This window comes from Dicentrarchus labrax, unplaced genomic scaffold (assembly GCF_905237075.1).
Source record: "Dicentrarchus labrax unplaced genomic scaffold, dlabrax2021, whole genome shotgun sequence".
In the NCBI taxonomy this organism is placed as follows: Eukaryota; Metazoa; Chordata; class Actinopteri; family Moronidae; genus Dicentrarchus; species Dicentrarchus labrax.
Genome location: NW_026136708.1, coordinates 19,535,460 through 19,561,777, shown reverse-complemented (window position 1 = coordinate 19,561,777; position 26,318 = coordinate 19,535,460). Strand labels below are relative to the sequence as shown.

Genomic DNA, 26,318 nt, shown 5'->3' with positions numbered 1-26,318 from the left:
TGATATAGATATATATATGAAAGATATATGTATAATTCGGAGTAAGGTAGTTACTCTGAATTAAAGATAGGATGTTACACCACTTTTCTTGTTTTTTGCATTTATCATGTCTGCAAGCAACAAAACTAAAGTGATTTAGTCTGCGATCATGCATCTTCATTGTCCGCACCTGTCAATGTTGTACCAAATCTTAAGATGGAAGAATTTTAAATATCCCCTCCAGACATGTATTAAGACATATACAAATAGCTTGGAACAATAATGAGTGTCTGATATGTTTTTTTACACAAACAAAATCCTTTAAAAAAATCATCTACTCTTAATATTCCAGAAGTTCTGAATATGCAAATTTCTTTAATAAAGTTTTCCTGCTGGACACAAGATGTCTCCATTCTCAGTGTGTGTGCACTGCTGGCTTCACGTTTATACATCACACTTGAACAAGGTGCACACTGGACCGGGACCAGGACCAAATCAGATTTTCAATGAGCTCAGAGCAACTTTCCACTTTCAGCAGCTTAATGTGAAAACATCCTTCTAGTGTTCAACTCTACATCACTCTGCACCATGATGCTCAAACATCCAACTGTAGGGACAAGAAGCATGTTTCTGAGTGGAGGGTCACTTAAAAAGAACTAACAGTGTGATATATGCAAAGTAAATCTCTGGCTGTGTCTGAAATCACTCCATATCAGCAATATAGTGCGCCACATTTTACTTCATCCGCTTTATTTAAGTGTCCGAATTCTGACTGTGTAAATGTGCTATATAGTGCCCTCGAAAATCCCCACAGTGGAATAAAAAAACTACTGTCCATGTCACGTACGCTACCCTCTGCTAACAACCCTAAAGCCGCCAGTAACGATGCAAATGACTATAGAGCAAAGTAGTGTGTGTCTATTATATTGGGAGTAATGAATGAGTAAATGAGGGAGAGAGTTCGGACACAGTTCTTGTCTCTGATTGATTTGCCGTAAGTAATAAGAGAGAGAGTCGCTTGAAAATGTGTCTTATTCTTCTCTTTCAGCGAATAACGAGTTTTATTGTTTTTTTTTTTGTGTGATTCTCAGAAGAAATTCGGGTCCTGATCTGATTAGAATTAGCTTCATGCTGCCTGATCGTCACTTAGGACGTTTAGACACCCTCACTGCACCTGCCTGTGACACATTTTCTTCTTTTATATCAAAGTTTGTAAAACTAAATCAACACCTTGTATTTAACTACAATCAAGCTCCTCTTTTACAGCAACTATCTTTGTCTTTGGCCTTCCCTCATTATTCGGCTGCTTTCAGCACTGAACTATTTCTATTTAGTGGCTTTAGGGTAACAACATAATAACAACAAAAAGTTAGTGGTGATGTACAACTTTGGCAAGCACTGTCTTTCCGTTTTCATGCCTTTGGTTAGCGAAGGTGTACATGCAAACACACTGGACTCTACTAAGCTTACAAAATTCCCTTTTATGTATGTAAAGTGATGCAAAAATTATGCGTACTAGCAACCAGAAGTACGCCCTCGCAGAATAAGACCACAACTTCTTCTATGGTGCTTTTCTGCTATGCATCAGGGGACAAGCATCCCTTTAAACAGCTTATAGAGCGTAATCATCTCTTAATCTATGCGTGCACCCTTTAATATAAACTCTGGGTTCCTTAAATCTCTCAATTTCATGCTTCAAATTATCCTTACTTGGCATGATTAGGGGACATGCTGCCTAACTATTAAATTAGGTGGTTATAGCCCTTAATCATAAACTGTAAGGGCAGAGTGTGGAGCATGAGCAATATTTAAATTTGTATCTTTTCATGTCTTATTCAAAGCATATGTTACATTAATCTTCAAATGAAAAGTCTAAGGTGGCTTTAAGGTTTCAGAGTTAAGTGATTCTCTCTGCCTCCACATCACTTAACTTTTGAACAGTTTGAACTAAACTGATGTTATACACATTACCACGAGAATCCATTAATGTGCGTCATTGTAAATAAGTTCTGAGGGACTCTTTATAATATGTGACATATTAACCTTTTTTCAATGCCTGTAAACTTTAAACTGTAAGCTGTATGAATATCAGCTGCAGCACAAACCACTTAAGTAAATTCTAAACTGTAGACTTGTGTACATTTTTAGTTATTAGTTATAAGTTTTAATTAAGTAAAGTTATAAATTGTGTTAACCCTAAATTCTCACTGTACATCTGGTAAAGTATGAGCTCTGGACTTTTATAGTGCAGAGCTAAAACAGATATTGTGCATTTCAAATTAATTAATTCCAATTAATTGTTACCAAAACCTTGCATCAATGGGAAACAAGCAAAAAAACATTTCAACACATATGACGATAAAGTTTCCAATAATTAATGGCTATTGAATGAATATTTAATTGGAGTAGTTCTTTAAGGGAAATTCCTCTGGCAATCAACAACTTTTAACACAACTAACTAAACCTAAATTAAAAAGTAAATTAACAATGTATATAATAGTGATAAAATACATAATTTATTCCAGGAAATCTTCAAGAAATAATTTGCATATAACCTGTAACAAAAGTGTTAATACTTAATCTAACTTCTGTCGACAGTACAAATGTAAACTGTAAACTTTACAAAGTCTGCAAATTAAACTTTACAACTCAAAGATGTGAATTCAATTACAAACTGAACCTGTAAAAAGTTAACTGTGTAAACTAATTCTCTACCTCCAACTTCTGAAGCATTTCTGTTCACTGTAATCTGTGTAGTTACTATTGTAACTTTATATTATAGCAGTTCATAGTATCATCAAAACTATTAGTAGTAACTGTAAAAATAGGCATGGTAACTTTGTTGAATGTAAACTTGTAACTTGTAAACTGTAAACTATTACTGTAAATAGCTGCAGTGTTTCTATTGTGTGTAAACTGTAAATAATGTAACTTTGTAAACCATAAAGTTTCTTAACTGTAACTTCCGTGGTGGTTTTTAATCCAAACTGAACTGTAAACTCCATGAACAGCATCTTTTTAACCCTAAAGCCTTGAAATGAATCAGTTGATTCTAAACTCTGTAAGTTCTGTTGTGTCTGTTGAATGTAAACTCTGTGACGTAGACCTTCCTGTTACCTCTTTGTGGTCCTGCTCGTCTCCCAGCCGCTTCATCTTGGTGTAGTCGACGGGCAGGTCCCAGCAGTCGGCCTCGGTCAGCTGGTAGCAGCGGCTGTTGAGCAGAGCCTGCCGCTGGGGCGACATCGGCTGCAGGGGGGTTAACACCGTCCCGCTGCCTTCCGGACCACCGGGCTGACCGGCCACATCCACCGCACCATTGTCGTCCATGTCGCCAACCGGACTCTGATAGAGACAGGCAGGGTAAGAGCTGATGATCTCAGATGTAATGCAGATAAATGTATGCGTGAGAATACTGAGGGTCGGTGAATTCGGTTGATTTAGCACTTTTATACAGTTGGGGTAATCACAAGTCACAGTTTAAATATAAAATGGTTCAAATTAAAGCAGCAGAGGCCGAAATTTCCAGGCTTTAAGTCCAAAGTATGAGTGAAGCTCCAAAAACTGGGTCCTATAATTCCCATAATCATTAGATCCTCCTTGTAAACACCCACGTCTTTCAAACTCCATGTCCCAACTTAGTAACAGTTGTTAAAAGTTGGATGTCTCAAGCCAACCGAGAATACCCTTATGACATATTGTGTTAATGTTTGGCTAAAGCATCGGCTGAGACAGTATACTTACAATATAAGTGTCTGCCTCAAAATGTCAGTAACAGTCAGGCTCTAGTGTGAACCAGTATCAGACCATCTATCTGGGTTTGCCAAAGTTTTAGTTCCCAGATTCAGGTTAACTACCAACATGAAAGAACGCTTTTTATTATTTTCATACTTTTGTCCATCATTTCTAACAGAAATAATAACGTTGTACTCACCAAGTTGACTGCTGAGATCTGGAAACATGGAAAAAAACAGTTTATCCACATCATCTAAACCATTTAATTTAGAGGTTAAACAGCAAGTGATCGCACCTGAAATTTTGGTAACAATCCCTCATTGCACGCGGAAACTGTGCGAACAGCAATGTTAAGTACAGTAGGTCAAAGTTGACTGAAGAACTGAATTTGTAATGGATGGATGTGTAAAACATGAGTTTGGGTTAAAAAATGTACCGTTCACCTTCGTTTTCTCTTCCAAATAAGTTGTAAACCTGACTGCTCACATTTCTTAATCTGTCAGACTTCTTTTTAGTGATTTCATCATATTCCCAGATCTCTTTGGTGGGTACAATGTTATTATTACTGATAGAAAAGAAGGTAAAAACAACAAAAACAAGACTGAAGTTGTAATAAACCTGAATTCTCCAATAAAAACTCACCGTGATAAATGAGTCAAACTTTTGCCATGTCTTTTTTAAATACTTTACTGTACATCCCATACATGTCAAAATAACATTCTGATGATTATTGTAATATCAATTTTTTCCCCTCTTGCCCCTCCAGTGTGTGAATTTGATGTATGAAGGCAGACGTGCTGTATTTGCGCACACTGCCTCAGACTACCTGTGTCAGCAGGTCTTGGGGTTTCCCTCCCAGAGCGTGCGGGAGCTCCCTGCATCTCGTCGACAGGTTCAGGATGGCCGTGGCCGCCATGTGGGCCGCCTCCATGTCGTGGGTGTAGTCGAAGCTGCTCTTACTGCAGGTGCTGCTGGCGCTGCTTCCGCCTCCTCCTATTCCTCCACCTCCTCCTCCTCCACCACCACCTCCTCCTCCACAGCTCAGGCTGCTGCTGCTGCTGGGAGCGTAGCTGCTGGTCGTACTGCTTGCCGGGCTCGACGTCTTACAGTAGCGCTTAGCTGGGAGGAGACACACACGTAAGGCTGGTTTGTTAGATTGGTTGTCAAAGAGTGCAGCAGATGGATTGTTACAGTGGATCTAAATTTGCAAACTGAAGTTCAATTAAAATATGCAAAAAACTAAAGAAAAAGAAAGAATCTGAAAGTCTGGTGATATTCTGCATTGAGACCAGCACCATCAGACCCACATACACCATCCTGCTGTCCCAAACACTCACAAAAGCACCAAATGTGTAGTAATCCGCTACTGAAAACTACAGTGTTTTAGGAAATTCTGGACGCATTTTTTTTAAAGGGAAACTACATATTTGAAGATTTATGTCTTCAGTAGAAGCAAATGGGCTTGGGGGCTGAAAGAGGCAGACAGGGTAGGGAAGTCCGAAAGTGTCTGAGAGACTAACACATTGCTGGTTCCCGGCTTTTCATGCGATTTTTAGACAACAAAAAAGGAGACACAGAGAGTCAGAGGGAAAATAAGACAGACAGAGGTGGAACCAGAGGAATCTGTAGAGACAAAGAAAAAATGAGAAAGACTAGCGATTGTATGCTGGTGTGATGGTGAATCGGGGCTCAGCAGGCTGGAGTGATGCTGATGGAGGGAAGGATGTTAGAAAGGAGGGAGGGAGTCGTGACGGAGGGGAGCGCAGACACCTCGTCTAAAAACCTCCCTCTTGCCTGCGTCTCACTAATGGCTCCCAGCCAAAGAAACAGGGCTCGCCTCCATTATCTCTCTCCTGTTTCACAATCCCTCCATCTGCACCTCCTCCCTCCCTCCCTCCTTCCCTCCATCCATCCCTCCATCCACTGTTCAGAGGAGGCAGGCTCTTAGCTTGGCATTTCCATAACTCTGCTCTGCTTTCACTCTAGCCATGTGGAGAGGCGAAAAACACCGGCGCTTTCAGTGCTATAACAAAGAGAATACACTGAGTACTGAGCGTGTGTGTGTGTGTGTGTGTGTGTGTGTGTGTGTGTGTGTGTGTGTGTGTGTGTTGTCAAGCTTTTGTCATCAAGTACAAAATGTTCTCTCTAGAATAGGAAAATGAATAGAAATCCCCCATAGTAGGATCATTTTGCAGGTTTTATTCCCTTCAAAAAGACAAAGGATTGAGAGTAAAAGACAATAATAAAAATAATAAAATGGATAATTGAATTCTAATTAATTTTTTTTTTTTTCATTTTTACCAGACGTGATGAATTTGGCATATCAATAAACAAGAGTGTAACATATTCCCATTGTTATTTCTTGTTATTCTTCTTCTAACTTCTTTAAATTAATTCATATTATTAATAATTAATAAAATCTCCTTCTACCAAGAAGCCAAATAAAAATAAGCACAAATGCCTGTAAACAATAATACTGTGTCTTTTAAACAAAGGAAACAAATAACTAAATAAATTGTGATTTACAATTCAGTTCAGCTTGTTGATGTGCGTTCAGTTTTCTTACCATCGTATCCCTTTGGGGAGGTGTCTCGCCCGTGGTGGGACTTGGTTGTCGGGCCTCTCTTTCCGTAGCCGCCATGCTGGCTGTCGTAGCCGGTGTAGTCGTAGCTGGTCTTGGAGTATTTTTCCAGCTCCTTGGCCAGGTTGGACCGCGGCGTGCTGGTGGGAACATTGTTTTTGTAGCCGTACTGAGGAATCTCAAGCTGCTTGACGAAACACATCGGCCTGAAAGGAAACCAGAGGCGAAAGATGCCGGGGGGGCGTTTGTGTGCAGGAATTTTTAACCGCACCATTCAGCATCTCAGATTTGAATAATATAATCAGCATCTTTCAAAAAGATTTCACAAACGTTGAATCTAAAAAGTTCTATAATACATTCGCCCCCTTTTTGTAAGGCAGTTTTACACGATTCTCCGTTGAGTAGCTGCACATTGGGGAATTTCACTGCACCATTCAGCATCCCCGCTTTAAGAAAAGTTCATGTATTAAATGTTTCTCAAACCCAAAACGACAATGAACAAGACGAGTTAAGCTTTCTGTTTCTAGTATATGTTTAGATTTGAATGCACCATTCAGCATCTCTCATTAATATCTGACAACTGGAGGTTGCAGCGACAAAACACATCATTATTATTAAAATGTATTTTAAAGTGGGTCTGACTCGAGTCAGATGATTCAGAGTGGGAGGTACCTGAGGACACGGTCTGACGTCTGATTGGTCTTACTGCCGGTGTCAGTCGTGTGGCTCTTCTCGTGGACCTTCGCCATCTTCTCTGCGGCAGCGATGGGGCAGCCGGACAGACTGGAGGAGGAGGGGGGAGAGACAGCACACGGCCTGGTTACATACTGTACTGAAAACACACATGCATGCAAACACACACACACACACACACAAACACAGCATCTGGCTCTGAATGAAGAGTGGTTCAGCTGTCAGTAACAGCAGTTCAGAATTATTTATGGATTTTAAAATGGCCTACTTTATGATGACTGCATTACTGGTTTACTGACTGACTGGTTTGCAAACTCAAGGTCTGACTGGTATGCAGTTGGTTTGAGTACTGAAACTCATTTTGTCCACCAGACAGGCCGATAGCTTCGTGGTATTTCTGGTGGAGACACTTTCTTCTCACAGCTCTACGGCTCCCCCCAACTGCTGGCATTCAGTCAGCTTCTAAATAATGTGGGTGTTGATTGGACGGACAGTCTTTTACGTAGAGTATGCGAGTCGCTGACATGGTGTTTCTGGCGTGAATTCGGGGTAAAGGAGAAGGCGATTAGCTTCAACACAGTTTGTATTCAAAACTAAATCTTCCTGCTTCTCCGTCTGTGTGTCACTCCAGGCAAATCCCAATCACCTCACACACAGAAGGAATTAAATCTTCTCGTTGCCAGCACACACACATTTTAAAGGATGATAGCAGTGTGCGAGGAGTGTGTGACAGATCAGCACGGTGGCTGCTGCTGCTTCTGCTATGGAGGCGTTTCCATGGCGACTGCCAGACATGAAAGCTGTGTGAGCTGGTAGCTAACAGTAGCTAAGCTAGCTAGCTAGTGCTTTGTTTCCTCTCCCAGTGGAGCTGTGCTACATAACACACCCTGCAGCCACGTCTGAGCGAGTGTGTGTGTGCTCCTCTGTCTGCCAGCGCACGTGTGCTGCTGTCTGTGAGCTAATTTGTAAGTGTCTTACTGTGAGTATGTGCGTGTATGTGTGCGTGTGTGTGCGTGCGTGTGTGTGCAAGATATGCAAATGTGTGTGCAGATATGCAAATGTGTGTTCCAGTACGACTTTGTGTGCATGAAACTGTGTGTATGTGTGTGATCTGAGGCTCTACGTATGTGTGAGAAAATGAGTATGAATCCTAATCACATTACATAATTCCAAAAATATGTGTGTGTGTGTGTGTGTGTGTGTGTGTACTTGCTGCCTGCATGTGATGCTCTGCTCTGCCTTTTAAACAGCTGAACTGCTGATGTGACGCAGACACACCTTCAGCTCAAACATGGCAAAATTTTAATTTAAGCCCCTTTCGCACATTCCATCTAACAGAGGGAATGTTCCAGCCTTTTTTTGCACGATGGCAGTGGAAACAGAGAAAATGTGGCAATTTTTCAAATCGATTCATATCCAGATAAACCTCTGCAAATCTTTGACCAACAGCTCTTTTTGGAATAAAAAGTGCAACATTAGTGGGGGAAAAAATGCAAAAACTAATTTCTCACATGTGAAGGTTGTGTGTCAAACGAGAGACTTCCTGTGTGTTTTCGCCTCTGATTTTAAAAGTGGAAGAACAAAGCAGTTCACAATTCAGAAATGTCACATCTTCAGATCTGAATTAAGACAATGCTTGTGATGGTCAATTTTTCCTCAAAAACCCTCACTATCAACAGCAAGTGCTTTTTCTAATGGTCAGTATTCAGAGGATGAAAGACTTGCAACTGACTGAGGAATGCAGTAGACATTAATGTATGATTTTCAATAGACAGTGCCTAGATTATGTTAGGTAAATATTAGATGTGATAAGCCACACAAAGACAAAACAAACCTGAGTGTGCTTAATACAAATTTGGGGAAGCAAATGTGACGCTCAGAGAGCAACACTAAAATGAAGAAGAGGTTTTCATTTTAAACTTCTCCGCCAAACAACAAACAAACTTACAGTATTTGTACTGCAAATGTGCCACATTCACATGTCGGCGGTGTTATTCAGCTGTTAGCGGCCTGGCTGAAGGACGCTCACTCACCTGCGATGCGAGTTCCTGTTGCTATTGACATGACCCCGTCCAGAGCAGCCAGGAGTGGGGCACTTTAAAACATTTTCATACATGGCAAGGACTTTGACAGACAGGAAAAGGTGAGAAAGACAGCGAGGGTTAGGAGCAGACAGGAGAGTTACCAAGCGTTCAGCTACGACGGTTAGGCATGCACAGATTACAGCTGCACGACTGGCACGACAACTTCAAAAGAGTGATAATGAACACAGCAACAAAGATTCAGTGTTATGACAAACTCCGGCGTGAAAGGATTATGTGTCAAAAGCAGGAAGTAAACACATTTCCACCCATTGATCCAATAAAACAACTTCTGACTAGTAATAACTATACATTTTATTTTATCTACCTCAACAGTTTCAGGTTCCCTTCATGTTTTGGTTCTACATAGTCAATGAAAATGTCCCTCCCAGCAGAAAATCTTTTTCAAAGTTCAAGGTAAATGTCTTGCCCTCACAAACAAATGGGTTTCCAGTCATGTCTGATACATGTAATCCTCTCCTGCCGGGGGAAACACAAGTCTCATTTGCAGTTTTGATCACTGTGCTCATTTCATGAAATTGCATGAGACAAGAACAAACTGGAAGCAAAAGTTTGTCATGCACTGTTAAAATCTACTGATGACTCTGCAGATGGTGAAGAAACGACGTGTGGGGTGATGAACTAAACACTGTGTTACAACAGGTTGGTTGGTTGCCGTATATCACAATCCATTCTGTTTATATGTCATGTATCCATCTACAGTATGCAGATACGGTATGTAGAATTTATGAGCATTTGTTGAAAGATGAGCACTAAATGTTTCTCTACACCGAGACACTTCATTAATTATTGTGTACATGTATATTTTTATTTTCCATATTCTTTCTGGTGTTTCATACTGCATAATATTTAATGTTTTAATGTGTTTTCATGCTGTACATTAACCAAAAACATGCCATAACGCATGATTTACATGATCTATCAAAATGTTTTACCTCCACATAAAATCACTTCCTCTTTAATGAAAAGACTGAATGTGTCTTGGAAAACTATGAAATGTCATATAACTTTTGTACACTGTTTATTACAATAAACTTGATTATGGTGATAATACTATGTTTCTAAGTTATACAAGGTATTGGGTTGTTTTTTTTAGCCAATGTGGTCATATATATATATATATATATATATAGCTACACAACTGATTTTTGTAGTACGATTGTAGTATGATTTTCTTCTTTATATTGTTTTATTCGTTCTGCAGGTGCGTCCCTAACCCACCAAGATGACTCAAGTTTGATTTGATCTAACGTAACATGTTACCTGTGAGTTTACTGTGCATGCATTAAAGCAGGTTCAGATGATTGGAGGTGTTCTCATGCAGGTGGTTTTGTGAGTTTTTGCAGGCAGCAGGTGGATCAAACTGATCGTTCATGCTGTTCACATGACACCAGCAACACAGATACCAAAACCAGACATCAGGCAGGTGTGATGAGGAGGAAGAAAAGAAAGTAAAGGATGACACAAAAACTAAAGCAAAAGAAAAACCTCTCTGTTTTCCCACAGTGAACATAAGACGACCAACTTTTAAGAGCGTGTTTGTGCTATGAAATGTTCACTTCAACACTTTTTTATGTTTGCTTCAGTTAAGAAATAAAATCGGGACAGGTTGATTTGCACTAGATAGAAGTGAAACTGTATTCAGTAGTCAGACGTCTTTGAAACTCGAAACCTTGATAATGTTTTGCAGCAATCATCAAATGATCAAAAACATGTTAATACCAGCCATAGCCTGAATATGTTTTGTTACATGCTAAAATTCTCATTTAAAACAATGCAAATTATTTATGGATGAATGAGCGATCAAGCCTCAGCTCCACCTGTAGCTTTTACCAAGTCGAACCCAGCACATCTATAAAACACTTCCAACACAACAAAACACAAATGTGGAGTCATGCAGGACGGATGCATGATGGTGGACAGCTAACATGCCCAACATTGTCCAACTTTCACTGCTACACACAATCCATCCAACAAGTCATTTGAAGTATTAATTCTTTATATCGTATTCTTCTGAAATCAAGAGAAATATATCTGCTTGTTATATATCTCGGTCTGCCAGTAAATAAACAATAGCAGCCATGATACTTTTTCTATGGGCATTGAAGTACACTATGGCATGTAGGTACATGTTTCTTCTAAATACTGTCAGATAATAAGTTTTAGGCAGATTTTCTTTTTTTGTTTTAAGTGAAATAAAAAAACAACAACTATGGTTTCAGATGTACAAACATTTCTCAGACGCAAAAATAGTTTAATAGGTTAAGTTAAACTAAGGGGTTGGAGCTAAAGAATGGCTCTTTAAGATGAATTGCATTCACACAAATGGAAAGAATAGAACGTTTTGAATGTAGCATTAGACCCATTAAGAAACATATAGCCACTACTACCATTCAGAAAAAGCTAACTAGCCATAATAAGTTGCCTAAGTCAGCTAAGGCCAGAGATATTCTTGCTTTTAGCTACAAATTGGCATGCATCCGTTTGGACCTTTGGTTGTGCACATGCTCAGAAATCCTCAATGCCAACGAATAGTTCTAGCCTACAGCTTGTTATTAACATTAGTTTTTAGCTTTTAAGTGTATTTATCTTTCTTTGACATCTAATCTTGGTATTTAGCCAGCTTTGTTAGTTCTAGGGTTCCTAAGCTCCCCCAGTTGATGTTTAACGCAACGAATAAGATGATTTCTGCCTCCCAAGCAGCTCCACCTCTCAGAAATGTTTGTACAGTAAAAACCACAACCTACAGATCAGACTGGAGTAATATGCTAGCTGAAATGACTTGTCAGAGTATTACTTTGACTTTTTTTAAAGCTGGGTGTGTTTTCAGTGGAGCGTGACATCCAGGCAGTGGACCTACTCTCAGGCGGGACTCTGTCTTTGTGAGGACACCCGGACAGGCTGCGGTGGTGTGGGTACAGACCCGTCACATGACCAGTCCCATCACAACCTGGTGTCGGACACTTACTCTCCTTCTTCTCCCCTCTGGAAGAGTCTGGAAAGGACAGAGAGATGAGACGGAGGAAATGAGAGGGAGGTGGTGTTGAGCCGACAGGTAACCACCAGCCGAGTGTCGCTCTGGCCCATATATGGGTGCCAGATTTGGCGAGTAGCCTTGCTCTAGATCTCTGAATTACCACCCACACCTCAGATTTGTTTAGTGCGTCAAACAGGTCTGATGTCAGTGATGGCTGTTGGTGGTTGGAGAAACAACTGACCTAGCTTCTTATGCAGAATGAAGAATGGGTACATCATCCTTTCCAGGAAAACAAAACAAAACGAACCCCCAACTCCAACAAGAAATCAGCTGAATGTGATGTCAGTTTTAGGGGAGAAAATTTGGGTCGACTGGGTTGAGAATCAGCTCCAGTTAGCAGCACTTGGTTCAGCTTTGGGCCAGAAATTGACCCCTGAAATTGTCCCGAATTCACTGTCTTTGGTCAGATTCTTGATCATAATGAAAGCTTTCCTGTGGACTAATAACAAAATTCCTTTGGTCTAGCAAAGCCATCCTCTGCGCTAATGAAGCAGTCTGAAGCCCATCTGAGTCTGTTGTGTGGCTGATGACTGCACCGCTCTGACTCCCTCCCAGAGGCAGTGGGGTTGTATTTGAGTAGATTTAGAGAAATAGGCCGCAGATAGCGTCCCACAGATGGATTTGCTCTCCTAACGGGCCGTGCAGATTGCCATTACTCATGCCTGACAAGCCGGCCGTCTGATGTTCCCACACCGGCCTATTTTAACAACATAAGCTGCTGTCAGAGGAAAACCGTGCATCTGCAAAAAAAAAAACGTGTTGGTCCTGAATGCAGAAAATGAGTGCCCATTATCTCATCGGCGGCCATGTACAGCATTTCTGAAATAACACAATGGGATTTTAACAGGTTTTAAGAGCCCAGGGGTCAGAAAACTCACTCAACCCGGCAATGTGCACATAAATGTTTGAATCAGGGAGGAAAAAGACAGACATTAAAGTTACAGTTATTTGTTTTTTTCCCACTACAGCACTGATAGCCTCTGGGTGCTGCTGGGCTGAGGGTTACAATAAGTCAGGCAGACAAGATAAACTTCCTCTGCGCTGACCTGGGATCAGATTTTTGGAGTAAAAGCGGATTCAGGTCAAATGTGATGCAAAGAGGTGACGTGAATTTGGCAGAATTTGGAAAAGAAACATGATCAGATGACAACTTTGTGAATACAGTTCAAACACTCAAGTTTTCAGGAATATTTACTGTTTTTATCATCTTACAGTTTATTATGAAGATTCTGTACAGTTTCACAGCTGCTTTATTACAATGTGAAACTGTTACTGCTAAATTAACAAGACGTTTATTTTTAACTATTAGGACATTATTTTGGTCAGGAGCTGTGAACACTGATGTGGTTTGACTGTGTAGAGCTACACACTGACTGACTGACTGAACTAAATTTGCCTCTGGAAGTCCAGCCGCTGTGATAAAAATAGTCCTGGTATGAAAAAGCCTCCCAGACAACAATTTCTCTTTCCCAGATGTAAAATATCTGAGTGTAGGACCACGTGTATGAAGAAACAATGTGGACAGAACTCCTCTTGAACACAAAGCATTGGGTTACGCTGTAAACAGCAGCAAATACTAGAACTTTCACCCCTTACAATTGTGCACAGAGACGTCTATAACACGATATGTGATGCCAAAGAGATGAGAAAGACTTTAAGTTAGTGCTACTGCTGCTCAGGAGACTTTTTGACTGACAGAGTTTCCAGCACAATATGTCCATAATGAACAAACATATAGAATCAACATAAACAGTCTCACAACTTTGCTGAACACAGATCGATAATGACACTGAGGGTCAGTGTGTGGGTTTTTACTGCCTACCTTTAGGGTAGTACGCCCTCTTCAACCCATCGTGGTGCATCCTGGACTTGCGCTCCTCGCCGGCGCTGCTCAGCCTCGGGCTATGCTCGCCGTGGCCACGATGATGATGATGGTGATCCCGACGGGGAAACGTGTGCTCTGAGGCCATCCGGTCCCTCATGACCTTTGCCCTCTCTGATTCCAGGGCGATGGCCTTCTCCAGCAGCGACAGGTTTCCCTTGGCCATGTCGAAAGTCTCGTCCGAGCGGTCAGAGGCCACCGATGTGGTATCTTCGTCGCCCTCCTGGCTGCAGCTGGTTGGATAACCTCTGGACGCTGGGCTTAGCTGCTCCTCCAGCTTCATAAGGTTCACCATGTCGGAGTAGCTGCGCTCCAGAGACCTGGGCTCCCCCGGTGCACCCTGCTGGCAGCTGTCGTACCTGAGCAGTAAGTGGGACAAGAAATGACCACTAGTGACTGGTCAAACAGGAGAACTCTGGCTGATAAGTTGAGGTTGTCTCGGAGTTAGAAAAGATCTGAATCTGTTCCGAGAGCCTGGAGAAATAATAGTTTGTCCAGGAAACCAGACATTGTTTGGAGGTCATGTTAAGAAGTTTGGTGCAGTTTCACACTTAGACTGAAATAACTCTTTATGACATACAATGGCTCATTATCTAACCCTCCTTTTGTTTCTTTAAATCATAGTGGAGCCAGAAAAAGTTTTAATTTTCATAATTTACATCAAAACTTTTTCAAGATTTTTCATTAATCTACTATTGGTAACTATGGAAACGAAAGACTTGCATAAATCCAAAATAAGACCTTGTAACATCTCATTATAGCCCATTTGAGCAAATAATAGTTCTCACATGAACCTGACACGATGAAGGACATTTTTAAATATTACAATCTACTGACACAAGTAGCCCTCGAATTCAAACAAATTCCACAGCTTTAGCCTACAGTATTTGACCATAACAAATGTGTGTCTTGCAAACACAAACAGATGGCACTCGAACAGAAATGGCATGTTGATGACATTTTTTCAAAGGCAACGAAAACAACAGCACTGCCATCAAGCATGAATGAAGCCGGCGCCTGTTTATCGAGTGCGGATAACCTGTCACTTACATCTCAAGACTTGTTGTGCAACACAGAACATACATTTACATATATGAGTAATTTGCCAAATAAGTATTAACATAAGCTACTGTAATTCTGCTTTTTAGCCATTACCTAGGGGGAAATGAAATCAACTTTAAAACCAACATTTTTAGATATATATTTTACTATCATCATCATCAGTAGTATATTAATTAAATTAAATAAACAGGAAGTATAATGTTGCTAGCAGATTAGCTGGATTTTTGTTTACATTTTGGCAAATTGGTACCATTAAAAGTAGCCGAATTAGCTATTACTTTGATACTGAAGTATCTTTCCCTTGCTCTGGAGGAACAGCGCCCTCTAACTGTTTTGTGACAGCCCAGATTTCCCTTCAAATAACAGCAGAAAGTGCAATGGTAATGGTGCTAATGTGGGACATTAGAATATGAACGTGGGAATGAACAATGAACCTCTTTAAAGCTTATGTACCTGTTCAGGTGATGCACCATCTGCTGGTCTGTTGGGAGGTGGTGCAGGGCGTGGAGGGCGGGGCGATCAGACGTCTGTGTCTCGCTCAGTTTCCGAGCCAGGTCGAAGCATTGGTTCCTCAGACACTCCAGACTGCTGAGGCACACCTCCTCCTCGCTCTCATCCGCCTGAACCCTAACCCCTATGCCGGGCCGCCCGTTAGAATGGCAGCAATCATCCCCCATGGCACCCTCTGGGTAGCCGTCCTCAGGCAGCATGGCGCCGTGGCCCTGCGCCAGGAGCTTCAAGGAATCCACCGTCTCTCTGACTACATCACTGTCCAGGTCCACGCTCAGTTCGCCCTTCCGGTCGCCCTGATCGCTGCCGTCATCTTCCTCGTCATCTTCATCTTCCCCAGCGCTGTTGGAAGAGTTGCTGTTCATCTCAGACTCGGTCATGGCCTGGTAGGCAGCGTCTTCAGCAATCTTGCCCAGGTTGAGCAGCGACTTAGCGACCAGCTCGTCGTAGTTCTCGTACTCCTCTCCGGTGCCGTTACCAGCACTGATGGTGCAGCTGTTGTTGTTGTTGTCGTCCTTCAGAATTGGAATGAGCTTTGATTGTCCACTGGGTTTGTAGTGGTTCTCTACTGTCAGGAAAGAAGAAAAACTTTTAGGATTTATAGTGTTCGGACATCTAAATAGAAAACCCATTTCACATCACAACAAGTTTATACCACTTAGCATAGTTCCGCTCAGTATTTTGCAGTATAAACAACATAAACAGTAGGCAATTGGTCAAAAATAAAAGAGGAAATGGATTCATTTTGTAGATAATATAACTATCTCCTCATTTATAGAATAAAAATCCAGCAGATGAAAAGGAAATTAATCTCATGCAGCCTCTAATAAACTCAATAGCAATACTGATGAACCAAGATTCTTCTCATATATTTCTGAATAAATTAACTGGATCCCTCCCAATTATGATCCACTGTTTACTCACAAAAAACATACAACCCAGAGCTGTGCAGAGCAGCACTGCTCTCACCGCTAAGCCTCACTGTTGATTTTGGGGACAGAGACGGCGAATGAGAGCAGAGAAATTGAAAAGGGAGGCGTGTGAGGTGCTCCGATTCGGGAGCCATAAATATTCTCAGGAGGAGAAGCCGAGGCAGAGCGCATGTGACACGTCCGCCGAGACGAGGAGGCGAACGGGGAGGGAAGGGGAGGGTGGGAGTTAATAACTCAGCAGAGCTCCTCTCCCGATTATTCGTGAAGCGCTGTCAGAAGCGATTGAGGACACGGGGGGTGTTGGGGGGGAATCGAGGGAAACGTGGCGGGCGGGAGAGTGCAGAGCATCTGGTCTACCAGAGATTCGGCTCAGCAGCTCTCATCACTTTCTCCTCTCTCACTGCAGACCCAAAATGCAATGCAAACCAAGTCTGGACACCAGTTTGACCCACAACATTGCTGGGTTCAAGTATCTGTTAAAGTAATCACTTTTTGGCTTTCATGCATACATTATGTCTACTTTCCATGTTGACTCTGTTCAAACATGATGGGACTCATTCTCTTGGGATGTTTGGCCTCTAGCACACACACTGAAACATCATTTGGTCAGACACTTGACCTATGACCTTTTATCGTAAGAATACAATTATTCACAGGGCCACATGAGGTCACTTGTAGGTCTTTTCAATGTCAGTCCCCAAAATAATAACACATTTTGACAAGTCATTGTTTAAATTTTCTTCCTTATAGTGAAATGGCAGATTCGGAACAAGCCTGATGATTCATCGTATTTTAACTTAATAATGTAGTACAGATAACTGATTATGTCTCACAGCCAATGTTCCATTCCAGACCTTTTAAAACCTCTTTGTGATGGTATTTCACAACTGTCTGTGGTTATGGTTCACATGTCAAACGTTATATATGGTTATCCTGAAATTTGTTGTTGGAGCCTTTCCTAGTCAACATGGTGAACCCATGAATGGCAAAGACTAACTGGATGTCGACATCCTGAATAGGTCTCCAGTCTGTCACAGTGCTGACACATACAAACAACTATTCACTCATACTATGGGCAATTTAGAATGGCCAGTTAACCTGAATGTCTTTGGACTGTGGGAGGAAACTGCAGCACGTGGAACCTTTTTCCTGTGAGGAGACAGTGTAAACCACTGCACCAATGTGCCACCAGACCTTTGGCACAAATGTACATACTTATTATATATTTCTATGAATATATAACCTCTCCTACCAACAGTCAACTGTAGTTTTTAACCAAGACCACAATCTTTCCCTAAGAAGAAGAAGATTATACTTTATTAATCCCCTAGGGGGAAACTGTTCACACAGGCTGAAATACACACTTCATGCACTTGCACATGCAACAGGGAGAGAGATGGTGGAGTGATGGGGCTGCCACGTTAGCAGCGCCCCATGAGCAGTTTCTTGGGGTTAGGTTGCTTTGCTCAAGGGGACCTCGGCAGTGCACAGGAGGTAAAACTCTCCAGCTACCAGTGCACACTCCATATTGTGGTCTGTGTGACTTGAATCGGCGACCCTCCGGTTCCCAAGCCAAATCCCTAGACACTGTCACTGCCACCCAAGTAGGATTTATTGGCTAATCAGTGGTTCCAAAAGGGAAGTGCAGCTATTATAATGTAGATTTTTAGTAATGTTTCCTCCAACCGACAAGGAAACACTGACATTTAAATTTAGTTATGTTTTCAAAAATGTCTAAATTGACGAAATAAGTTCAAGTTAAACTAAAGTTAGAGTAAGATTTATATAAATATATATACATAAAATGACTTTTGAAATTAAAATTAAATTTTTGATACCATTCATGGTCTTTTTCAGCCATTAAATTAATTTATATCCTGTAATTACCTCTTGGCTGGACAAAAGTCCGTACACCAATGGATGGTAGAGTGTGGGAGTTCTCCATTGGGGGTTGCTCTCTCAAAATGAATATCCTCAACAGTCCTCAATTATGTCCTCAGGAGGCTTTTACAGCGAGGCGCGGGTAGTCCTCAATCACCTCCTCATGAGCAAATTATGGTCCAGCCCCTGGACTAGGTTTCAACCTAGTCTTACTATTGTTAGTGGCGGAGTCCGCCATTCCCATGCTGAATTGAAATTGCCTACCTACACTCAAAGGATTCACAGGAAATGAGGCAACCATGAAATCCAGCATTACTTTTTTTATATCTTAGCATTTAACTGGGGGGAAACGCAGGGGGGGGGGCTTTTTCATTCTGAAGCAGTCACAGGAAAAGCCATTTATTTGTCACATAGGTTAGTGCAGACTGCTATTGGTCATCTATACAAGAAATCGAAGACAACAGCCACTTTTGTGCATGTGAAGATGTTAATGATATGATATGATATGAAAGGGTACCATGGTTTAAAAGACTGGTCTAAGTGTATGTAAGTTTTAACTTGCAACTATCATTGGGGTCATCTTGGAAGGGACTAATATGGAAAACATTAAGAGAATCAGCAAACTCACCATGCTGACGATTCTGCTCTTCCTCTTCCTCCTCCTCCTCTTGCTCGTCTTCCTCTCCCTCATCCTCCTGCTCCTCCTCATCATCACCGTCCTCCACTTCTTCTTCCTCCTCATACATCCCTTCCTCCTCCTCCGCCCGCTCTCCTTCCATTGTTGTGTCCGCTCTCTCCACCTCTACCTCCTCCTCTTCTTCATCTTCTTCCTCCTCCTCCTCTCCCTGCTCCTCGTTGTCCTCCGAGAACTCGTCCTCCACGTCACCGTCTTCATCTCCTTCTCTCTCCCCTTCCTCTTCCTCCTCATCCTCCTCCACTACTTCCCCCTGCTCCTTCCCTTCCACCCCCACCTCAATGGCTTCATTCTCGTAGCTGGTGTAGGCGCTGGCGTCCTCCTCCTCCCCGGGGCAGGAGGTGAGGAAGGGCCTCCTCTTGGCAGCAGGCTCCAGTGGCTGTTTTTCCAGAGCCTTCCTCTTCTTGGCCAGCGGGCAGCCGTAGACACTGAAGCAAGACAGAGGGCACATACATGATCAGTTGCCATCTTTGTTCTCTTATTTACTATTTGATCTTTTGAGCAATTTTATCTTCACCTTCACTGGCCTAAAGCTTCCACTTCTGCTGATAACTGGAGCCGATTCTCAGGTCAAATAAGTCTGAAAACCGAGCTAAAACTGGCAAACACATATGGGCCAGAGCTGGCTCACATTTGATCCTACAATGCCAGAATGTAGCCAAGTGTGCCAACACTCATCTAGCTAGCTTGGTCATATGTTATTTTTGACCCTTCAGAACTGTTAAGTGGTTGATAGACAAAAGATCACAACTGTATGGATGAACGCTGAGGTGATGGAAGCCTGTAGAAGTCAAAACATTATCCTGCTACATACTCTACGTGCAACACTACACTAGTTCGTATGTAAATTACTTCAGTGTTTTGGGTTCAAGGAAAGTGATGCAGGCATGCACTGACAGTTGTTTAACTTACAATACTGCCAATGTGACGTTTGAAAACTTCACAGAAAGCTCTCAAAATATGAGTCCAAGTAGTAATAATCCCCCTTGTTCAGTTGCAGCAACGGGAGGTAATCACAACAATTTCATGTTAATTATTTAACATTAAAAATGTTGGCAATCTCTAGCCAGTACTCTGAAGGACCTTTTTCCCTTAAATGACACGAATGAGAAACATTTGCTGCCAGTTCCAGCCAACAATCTTTGTATCGTGTGATACCCCTCTCTCTCCCCGTTTCCTGACTGCCACGGCAAAAAATGCCCCCAAAAAATAATAATTACATCTTGCACAATGAAGGGATCAGATATTCAAAGTGTGATGGTGACACATACATTTTGGGTATGCAAGCCCAGATTTGAGTAAAGCCACTCTGATTTAAGCCATTCCTTTTGCTGGTGGACAGTGAGTAGATCAGCCCTGATCCACTGTCAAACGGCTCTTCACAATCACCAGCTTTTCCAGTTTTTTTATTATGTTAGAACCAACACTTGTTGTAATTGGCTGAAACAGTTCCCCTGTGATTGACCAGGGAGAGAATTAAATAAATGCAGCATCTGAGCAAAGCAAAATTTTGCCTTGTATGCATATTGTTGCAGTCAGAGAATCTTAAAGAAGTACATTCTTTGTAGAGAAACGACAACTGTTTTAAAATCTAAACAACACGTTTTACAAAACACTTGCTGAATATGTGATATAAAAAATATTTGGTGATCTTAACAGACTGTGTTCATAATTCCAATGTTCACAATTACAGCTACAGCTTTCTACAGATTTTACTTGACTTGACTTTGAGGCTTTAAATATACATGGGACTTTAATTTGTGTTTTTGCTACACAGAGAGCGGGGCTTTATTTGTCACAAAAATAAATAATTTTAATGTCATTCTGTAGTGTTGAGAGATGTCTTCTAGAAAAAAATTAAAAATGTGTCAGAAAAGGCCAGAGTCATACTGTTAGAATCAGGAGGGTCATCAGAATGAATGGATTGGTGTGTAAAGGTCAAAGGTGAAAGCGCTATGACTCCCTCTGCTGTGGTCATTGTGTTAAGACACTGCAGTGGATTTCCACTCGCCTTCACTAAGGAGGAGAATCAGCTTCTAAAAAAAACCAAAGCTTATTCAACCGGGGCCTCAATTACGCAAATCCCATTATAGTCATTAACTGTTGGGAAAATTCTGCTTTAATTGCTCCAAAACAGCAAGCACAATTATACACGGCTTTAATGTGGATTTTAGGAAATCAATTAGTGCATTTCCATATGAAAGAGATTATTTTGTGTTTGGAGGGTGAGTTGAAGGAGGTGACGCTGCTTTTCTGACTAAAACCGCTGAGTGTTTGTCTCACGAACCTGCAAAAAAAATAAAAAATTAAACCATTTAACAATGACCTCCTTTTTCTTTCTTTAAGTCACAACTATCCTGCAACTGAACTGCCTTCATACTACGGATGAGCATGTACATCATTATCTGCCTTTTCAGCCAAATAAATTATCTGTATTCGATACTTGGAGTGGGCGTGGCTCAAACTGGACGTGGGTGGGACTAACCGAATGTTGTTAATTTAAGCCTGAAATTGATATGGGCTGATCAGAAGTTGCTATATTATTTGAAAACTATTTACAGCCCAGCTTCAGAATTGAGCTTCAGTACAATGATTTTGATCATAATAGTAAGAGACCAAGATTTTTTAAAGAACATTTTTAAAAATGGAGATATTTGACTCGTTTGGTGCTCATACTATACTACTACTACTACAAATAAAAAGTATCAGTGCAGTGCAGTTATCTGCACTGGAAACTCATTTCAGTACTCACTCAACCCTACTTCATATGAACTATCAAGACATAGATAAACTGAACTATACTGAAGTCGGCAAAGTGCCACTAGTTCTTTTACATTTTCACATTTACTGGAGCCAGAAGGTCCAAGTCCCAGTTTGGGTTAGACGTAGATGCAGCAACTACCACAAAAGCAAATACCACAAAATATACCTCACTTAAATCATTGTTATCTGTTTTAATAACAATAACAATACACTTGATGGGCAACAGGGAGCACAAAAAAGTTAAAAGAAAAAAGATAAACAGACTGTGAGGCAGTACTTAGTACAGTGGTGCTTTTGGCTAGATGCTAACATCAACAATGACAATGCTATCATGTTGATATTTCAGTCCTGGACTGAAGTGATGGAACAACTGAGCAACCAAGTGACAGACCAACAATCCAGTCAATTTAATCCTAAATCTAACAACTAAGCTAGCTAAGCCAGCTAAGAGCTTTTAGCTATAATGTTTTGACTGATCCCTAAATACTTAAAATTACAGAAGTCAAGCCATGATGATAAGAAAGCGTGGCATGTCTTCTAAAGGCTCAAACGCACTGAAAGTGTCTGACTGCGTTCGTCAGATGCTCTCAGTGCGTTTGGGCCTTTAGACTCAGCAAAGTACAAAAAATATATAACTTTAGGAAGTGTTTTTGCAGTCAGGGTCAGCGACCTCACAATAAGAGGAAAGTTAAAATGAATGACATGCTGGATATTGACCTGGTTCTTGGTGGTTGTCCTAATTTTGAGAGCTAATATAAAGGTATCAGATTTTGAATCATTTAGCTGTATGATAATGTACAATGTCCAACACCTCCAGTCACATACATCCAATACACACGCTAAAATTGCAAGACTTATAATGCAACATATACTTGAGTATCATCAGCATATTTGCAGAAACAGATCCTGTATTTCCAAACAATGTTACCTAAGTAGGCTGAAAACAATTACATGATCAGTTGCTGTCTTTTTTCTCTTATTTACTATTTGATCTTTTGAGAAATTTTATCTTCACCTTCACCAGCCTAAAGCTTCCACTTCTGCTGATAACTGGAGCCGATTCTCAGGTCAAATAAGTCTGAAAACCGAGCTACAACTGGTAAACACATATGGGCCAGAGCTGGCTCACATTTGATCCTACAATGCCAGAACGTAGCCAAGTGTGCCAACAATCATCTAGCTAGCTTGGTCATATGTTATTTTTGGATCACGACTGTATGGATGAACGCTGAGGTGATGGAAGCCTGTAGAAGTCAAAACATTATCCTGCTATATACTCGACGTGCAACACTACACTAGTTTGTATATATATATATATATATATATATATAATTAGTATAGTATATATTAATTAGAGGACCTAAGGGGAACATCACAGGATAGACAAGATTGACAAGTGTCACTCTTCTGATTTTTAAAATTAATTTAAACATTAGTGAGACAAACAAAAGCTCCCAGCTTTACCTATGGCTACTGCTAAACTTAAATGACAGTGTCATAAATAATACAGAAACTATATATATATACTTGAATTTGAATTTAAAATTGATAAAAGCAGAGAGAAGAGAAACTGTGATTAAATGAATGTCATTCCCCATATAACACTGCAGCGTATTCTCCCAGATAACACACATACACACATACTTCTCCTCAAATGATCCCTCTATCTTTTACCTTAAACTGTGTGTGTGTATATGTATTGTGTGTGTGTGTGTGTGTGTGTGTGTGTGTGTGTGTGTGTGTATGTATGTGTGTGTGTGTATATGTATGTGTGTGTGTGTGTGTGTGTGTGTGTGACCTCGGCCACCTTGCTGTCTCCCGCCAATTAAAATTCCGGTGGTAATTAAAGCAGATCAGAAACGAGGGAATGCTGCAGACACGGGCGAGAGACTACGCATGGTAATTATGTGGAGGGAGAGAGAAAGGGGGGGTACACATATTAAATTTTCTCTTCTTACTAAACTGATCTGCTGCAGTCTTATATGATGCAACATGATTGATTACATACGTACTGTGTGTTGGATCGATCGAAGACCTTGATTCTAATAAGGATTAGATTTAACTTAATACTGTATTGGCCCAAATATAAATATATGTCTTAAAATTAAGTATTATATTTGAAGACTATACTTGTATGTATTCCCAATATCAGAGTATAAGAATACCAGCTTCTACAAAGAATGTTGCATTATGGGTTGTTGCAGTTAGTTGCTAGTGAGTTACTTTAATCTGCTGGAGTTTCTGATGGCTCCTATTACGTGTAACATGTTTTGCTGCCAAAGATGATATAAACTCCCGAGTGAAAACTAGTTTAAAGGGTCTTCCGATGTCTTTATTGCAGAAACAGACTGGGGGCTGAATCATCAGTCAAGAAAATAATTCTGACTGGGGAATCCATTTTTTTCTCTGCAAGGATACCAGGGAGTCAGTAGTGTCTCTACATGCACATCTGGAGTCCATTTCTGTCTTTATGTGGACAACTTTTTGTCTCCACGAGGACTCTCTAGATCCATTATTGTCTCTCAGAGGCCACCAGGAGTCCATTAGTGTCTCTACATGGACACCTGGAGTCAATTTCTTTCTCTGAGGACACCAGGGGGCCTGAAGTCCATTTTTGTCTCTATACAGAAGATACAGGTACATTAGTATCTCTGTGGATACCTGTCTAGATACCTAGAGTCCATTACTGTCTCTTTAAGAAAACTTAGAATGCAGATTTTGTATCTACTCAGACACCTGAAAATACATTACTTTAACTAATTGGAGTCTGTTATTGTCTGTTCTTGCCTTCATGTGGACATATGGGAGTCCATTATTGTCTCTACAAGGACACAAAGGAGTGCATTATTGTATACTATACCATGTCAATTAACTACAGCAACAAAGAGAGGCTGTGTTTAAATCCCTTTATGTTTTAAAGTGTGTTTGTAGTCAGTTTAACCCATGGTCAGGTCAGGTCAGGTCAGTTTCATCAGTCACTTGACTGCTGTCAGAGCCTGAAGCATCTGTGCTGTTGCTATGGTTACCTGCAGTTCAATATACCTTGAGCGCTTCTTTAGATAAGAACAGTTAGAGGCCCCCACCTGTGAGCCAATCAGAAACAGGTATTTTCTGTGACTGTGGTATAATCAGACATATATTTAAATTTTGTTTACCTATAACTAATAAACTATTCACTTCTTCAGTAATAATATATATAGGCTGAATCACTGCTCGGTTTGATTTATCAAATCATTCATTTTTTTAAATGGTTAAAGCTTCAAGATTGTGTTATTATTATTGTAAATTAAAAAAAAAAAAATTAAGTACTTGGTGTCAATGAAGAGAGCGATCCAGGCGACAGAAATATCAGCTGCAGTGTGATAATTACATCTAGGTACGTGTGGTTAGGTGGGACCAATGCCACCGGCACCACCACATGCCAACACTCATTGCCGTGGCAACGCTTTGGCACAGACGGGGGGAGTTAGAGGGGAATGTATAAGAGACTGGGTGGTGGCGGTGAGACGAGGGGAGGGAGAAGGCGGGGGGGTAATGTGGGCGACACGATGTTCACATCCTATACTAGCGGTTGCCATGGGAGACAGGCTGCATCCCTCCTGGTCCTCATACTGCAGCATCCGCACGGTGCTGTCGCCATGGTGACATCCTCCAGAGAGATAGCGAGAGGGAGGGAGAGGTAAAGTGAGAGAGAGAGAGAGAGAGAGAGAGAGAGAGAGAGAGAGAGAGAGAGAGAGAGAGAGAGACACACACAAAGAAAGGTAGGGGAGAAAGAAAGAAACACGGGGGGGGGGGACAGTGACTTTGAACCTGACTACACTCCCTACATTCCCCCCCAACCCCCACCCCCCTCATTCAGTACCATGAACAACACTAACTGTGCCTCTGCCTCAAGAAGTTATAGATCCCAGTAGGGTAATGAGGAGATATGGAGAAATGTTGTGGAGGTTGGGTATTAGGAATACAATTAGGTTAAAGGATAATAGACAAAGATAAAGGCCATATTCTCTCTTCTTTCTTGTTCCCAACAAATCCCATGAAAACGGTCAGAGCCAGGAATTAAAGGTCCAGTGTGTAACATTTAGGAGGATCTATTGGCAGAAATGGAATCTAATATTCGTAACTATCTTTTCATCAGTGTATAATCACCTGAAAAGAAGAATTGTTGGAGGGGCCGCCATGTTTCTATAGCAGCCTAGAACGGACAACCCAAACAATGGCTCTTAATAGGGCATTTCCTTTTTCTTTCTCTGCAACTACACTTTAAGAATTACAAGTTTAAACCTGCAAAAATCAATATTTTCCTATGAACAGTGAATAAATGGTGATGTGTCATGGGGTCACTCATAGTGACAAATCCTTTAAATTATCACTCAAATTGTCAGTCTCCACTCAGCTCCACTGAATATTTTAGCATATTTCAGATATTTGTTTTGGTCCTATGACCCACAACTGTTTTTGTTCAGTCTC

At 41.1% G+C, this 26,318-nt stretch overlaps 1 protein-coding gene across 11 annotated transcripts in view; it reads right to left on the bottom strand.

The window, feature by feature from the left end:
• myt1la (myelin transcription factor 1-like, a) overlaps positions 1-26,318 on the bottom strand; it is a 67,984-nt gene that overhangs the window by 14,412 nt on the left and 27,254 nt on the right. For 6 of the 11 annotated variants that reach the window (XM_051408381.1, XM_051408380.1, XM_051408386.1 and 3 more), the window contains 10 exons: positions 19,020-19,513; positions 15,522-16,146; positions 13,947-14,365; positions 11,948-12,082; positions 9,019-9,109; positions 6,965-7,075; positions 6,278-6,498; positions 4,538-4,830; positions 3,911-3,928; positions 3,097-3,321 (listed from right to left, as the gene is read on the bottom strand). In XM_051408381.1, coding sequence (XP_051264341.1) covers positions 3,097-3,321; positions 3,911-3,928; positions 4,538-4,830; positions 6,278-6,498; positions 6,965-7,075; positions 9,019-9,109; positions 11,948-12,082; positions 13,947-14,365; positions 15,522-16,146; positions 19,020-19,513 — 2,632 coding nt within the window. The remainder of the gene's footprint in view (positions 1-3,096; positions 3,322-3,910; positions 3,929-4,537; positions 4,831-6,277; positions 6,499-6,964; positions 7,076-9,018; positions 9,110-11,947; positions 12,083-13,946; positions 14,366-15,521; positions 16,147-19,019; positions 19,514-26,318) is intronic. The other 5 variants (XM_051408384.1, XM_051408389.1, XM_051408388.1 and 2 more) reach the window with 4 other exon arrangements.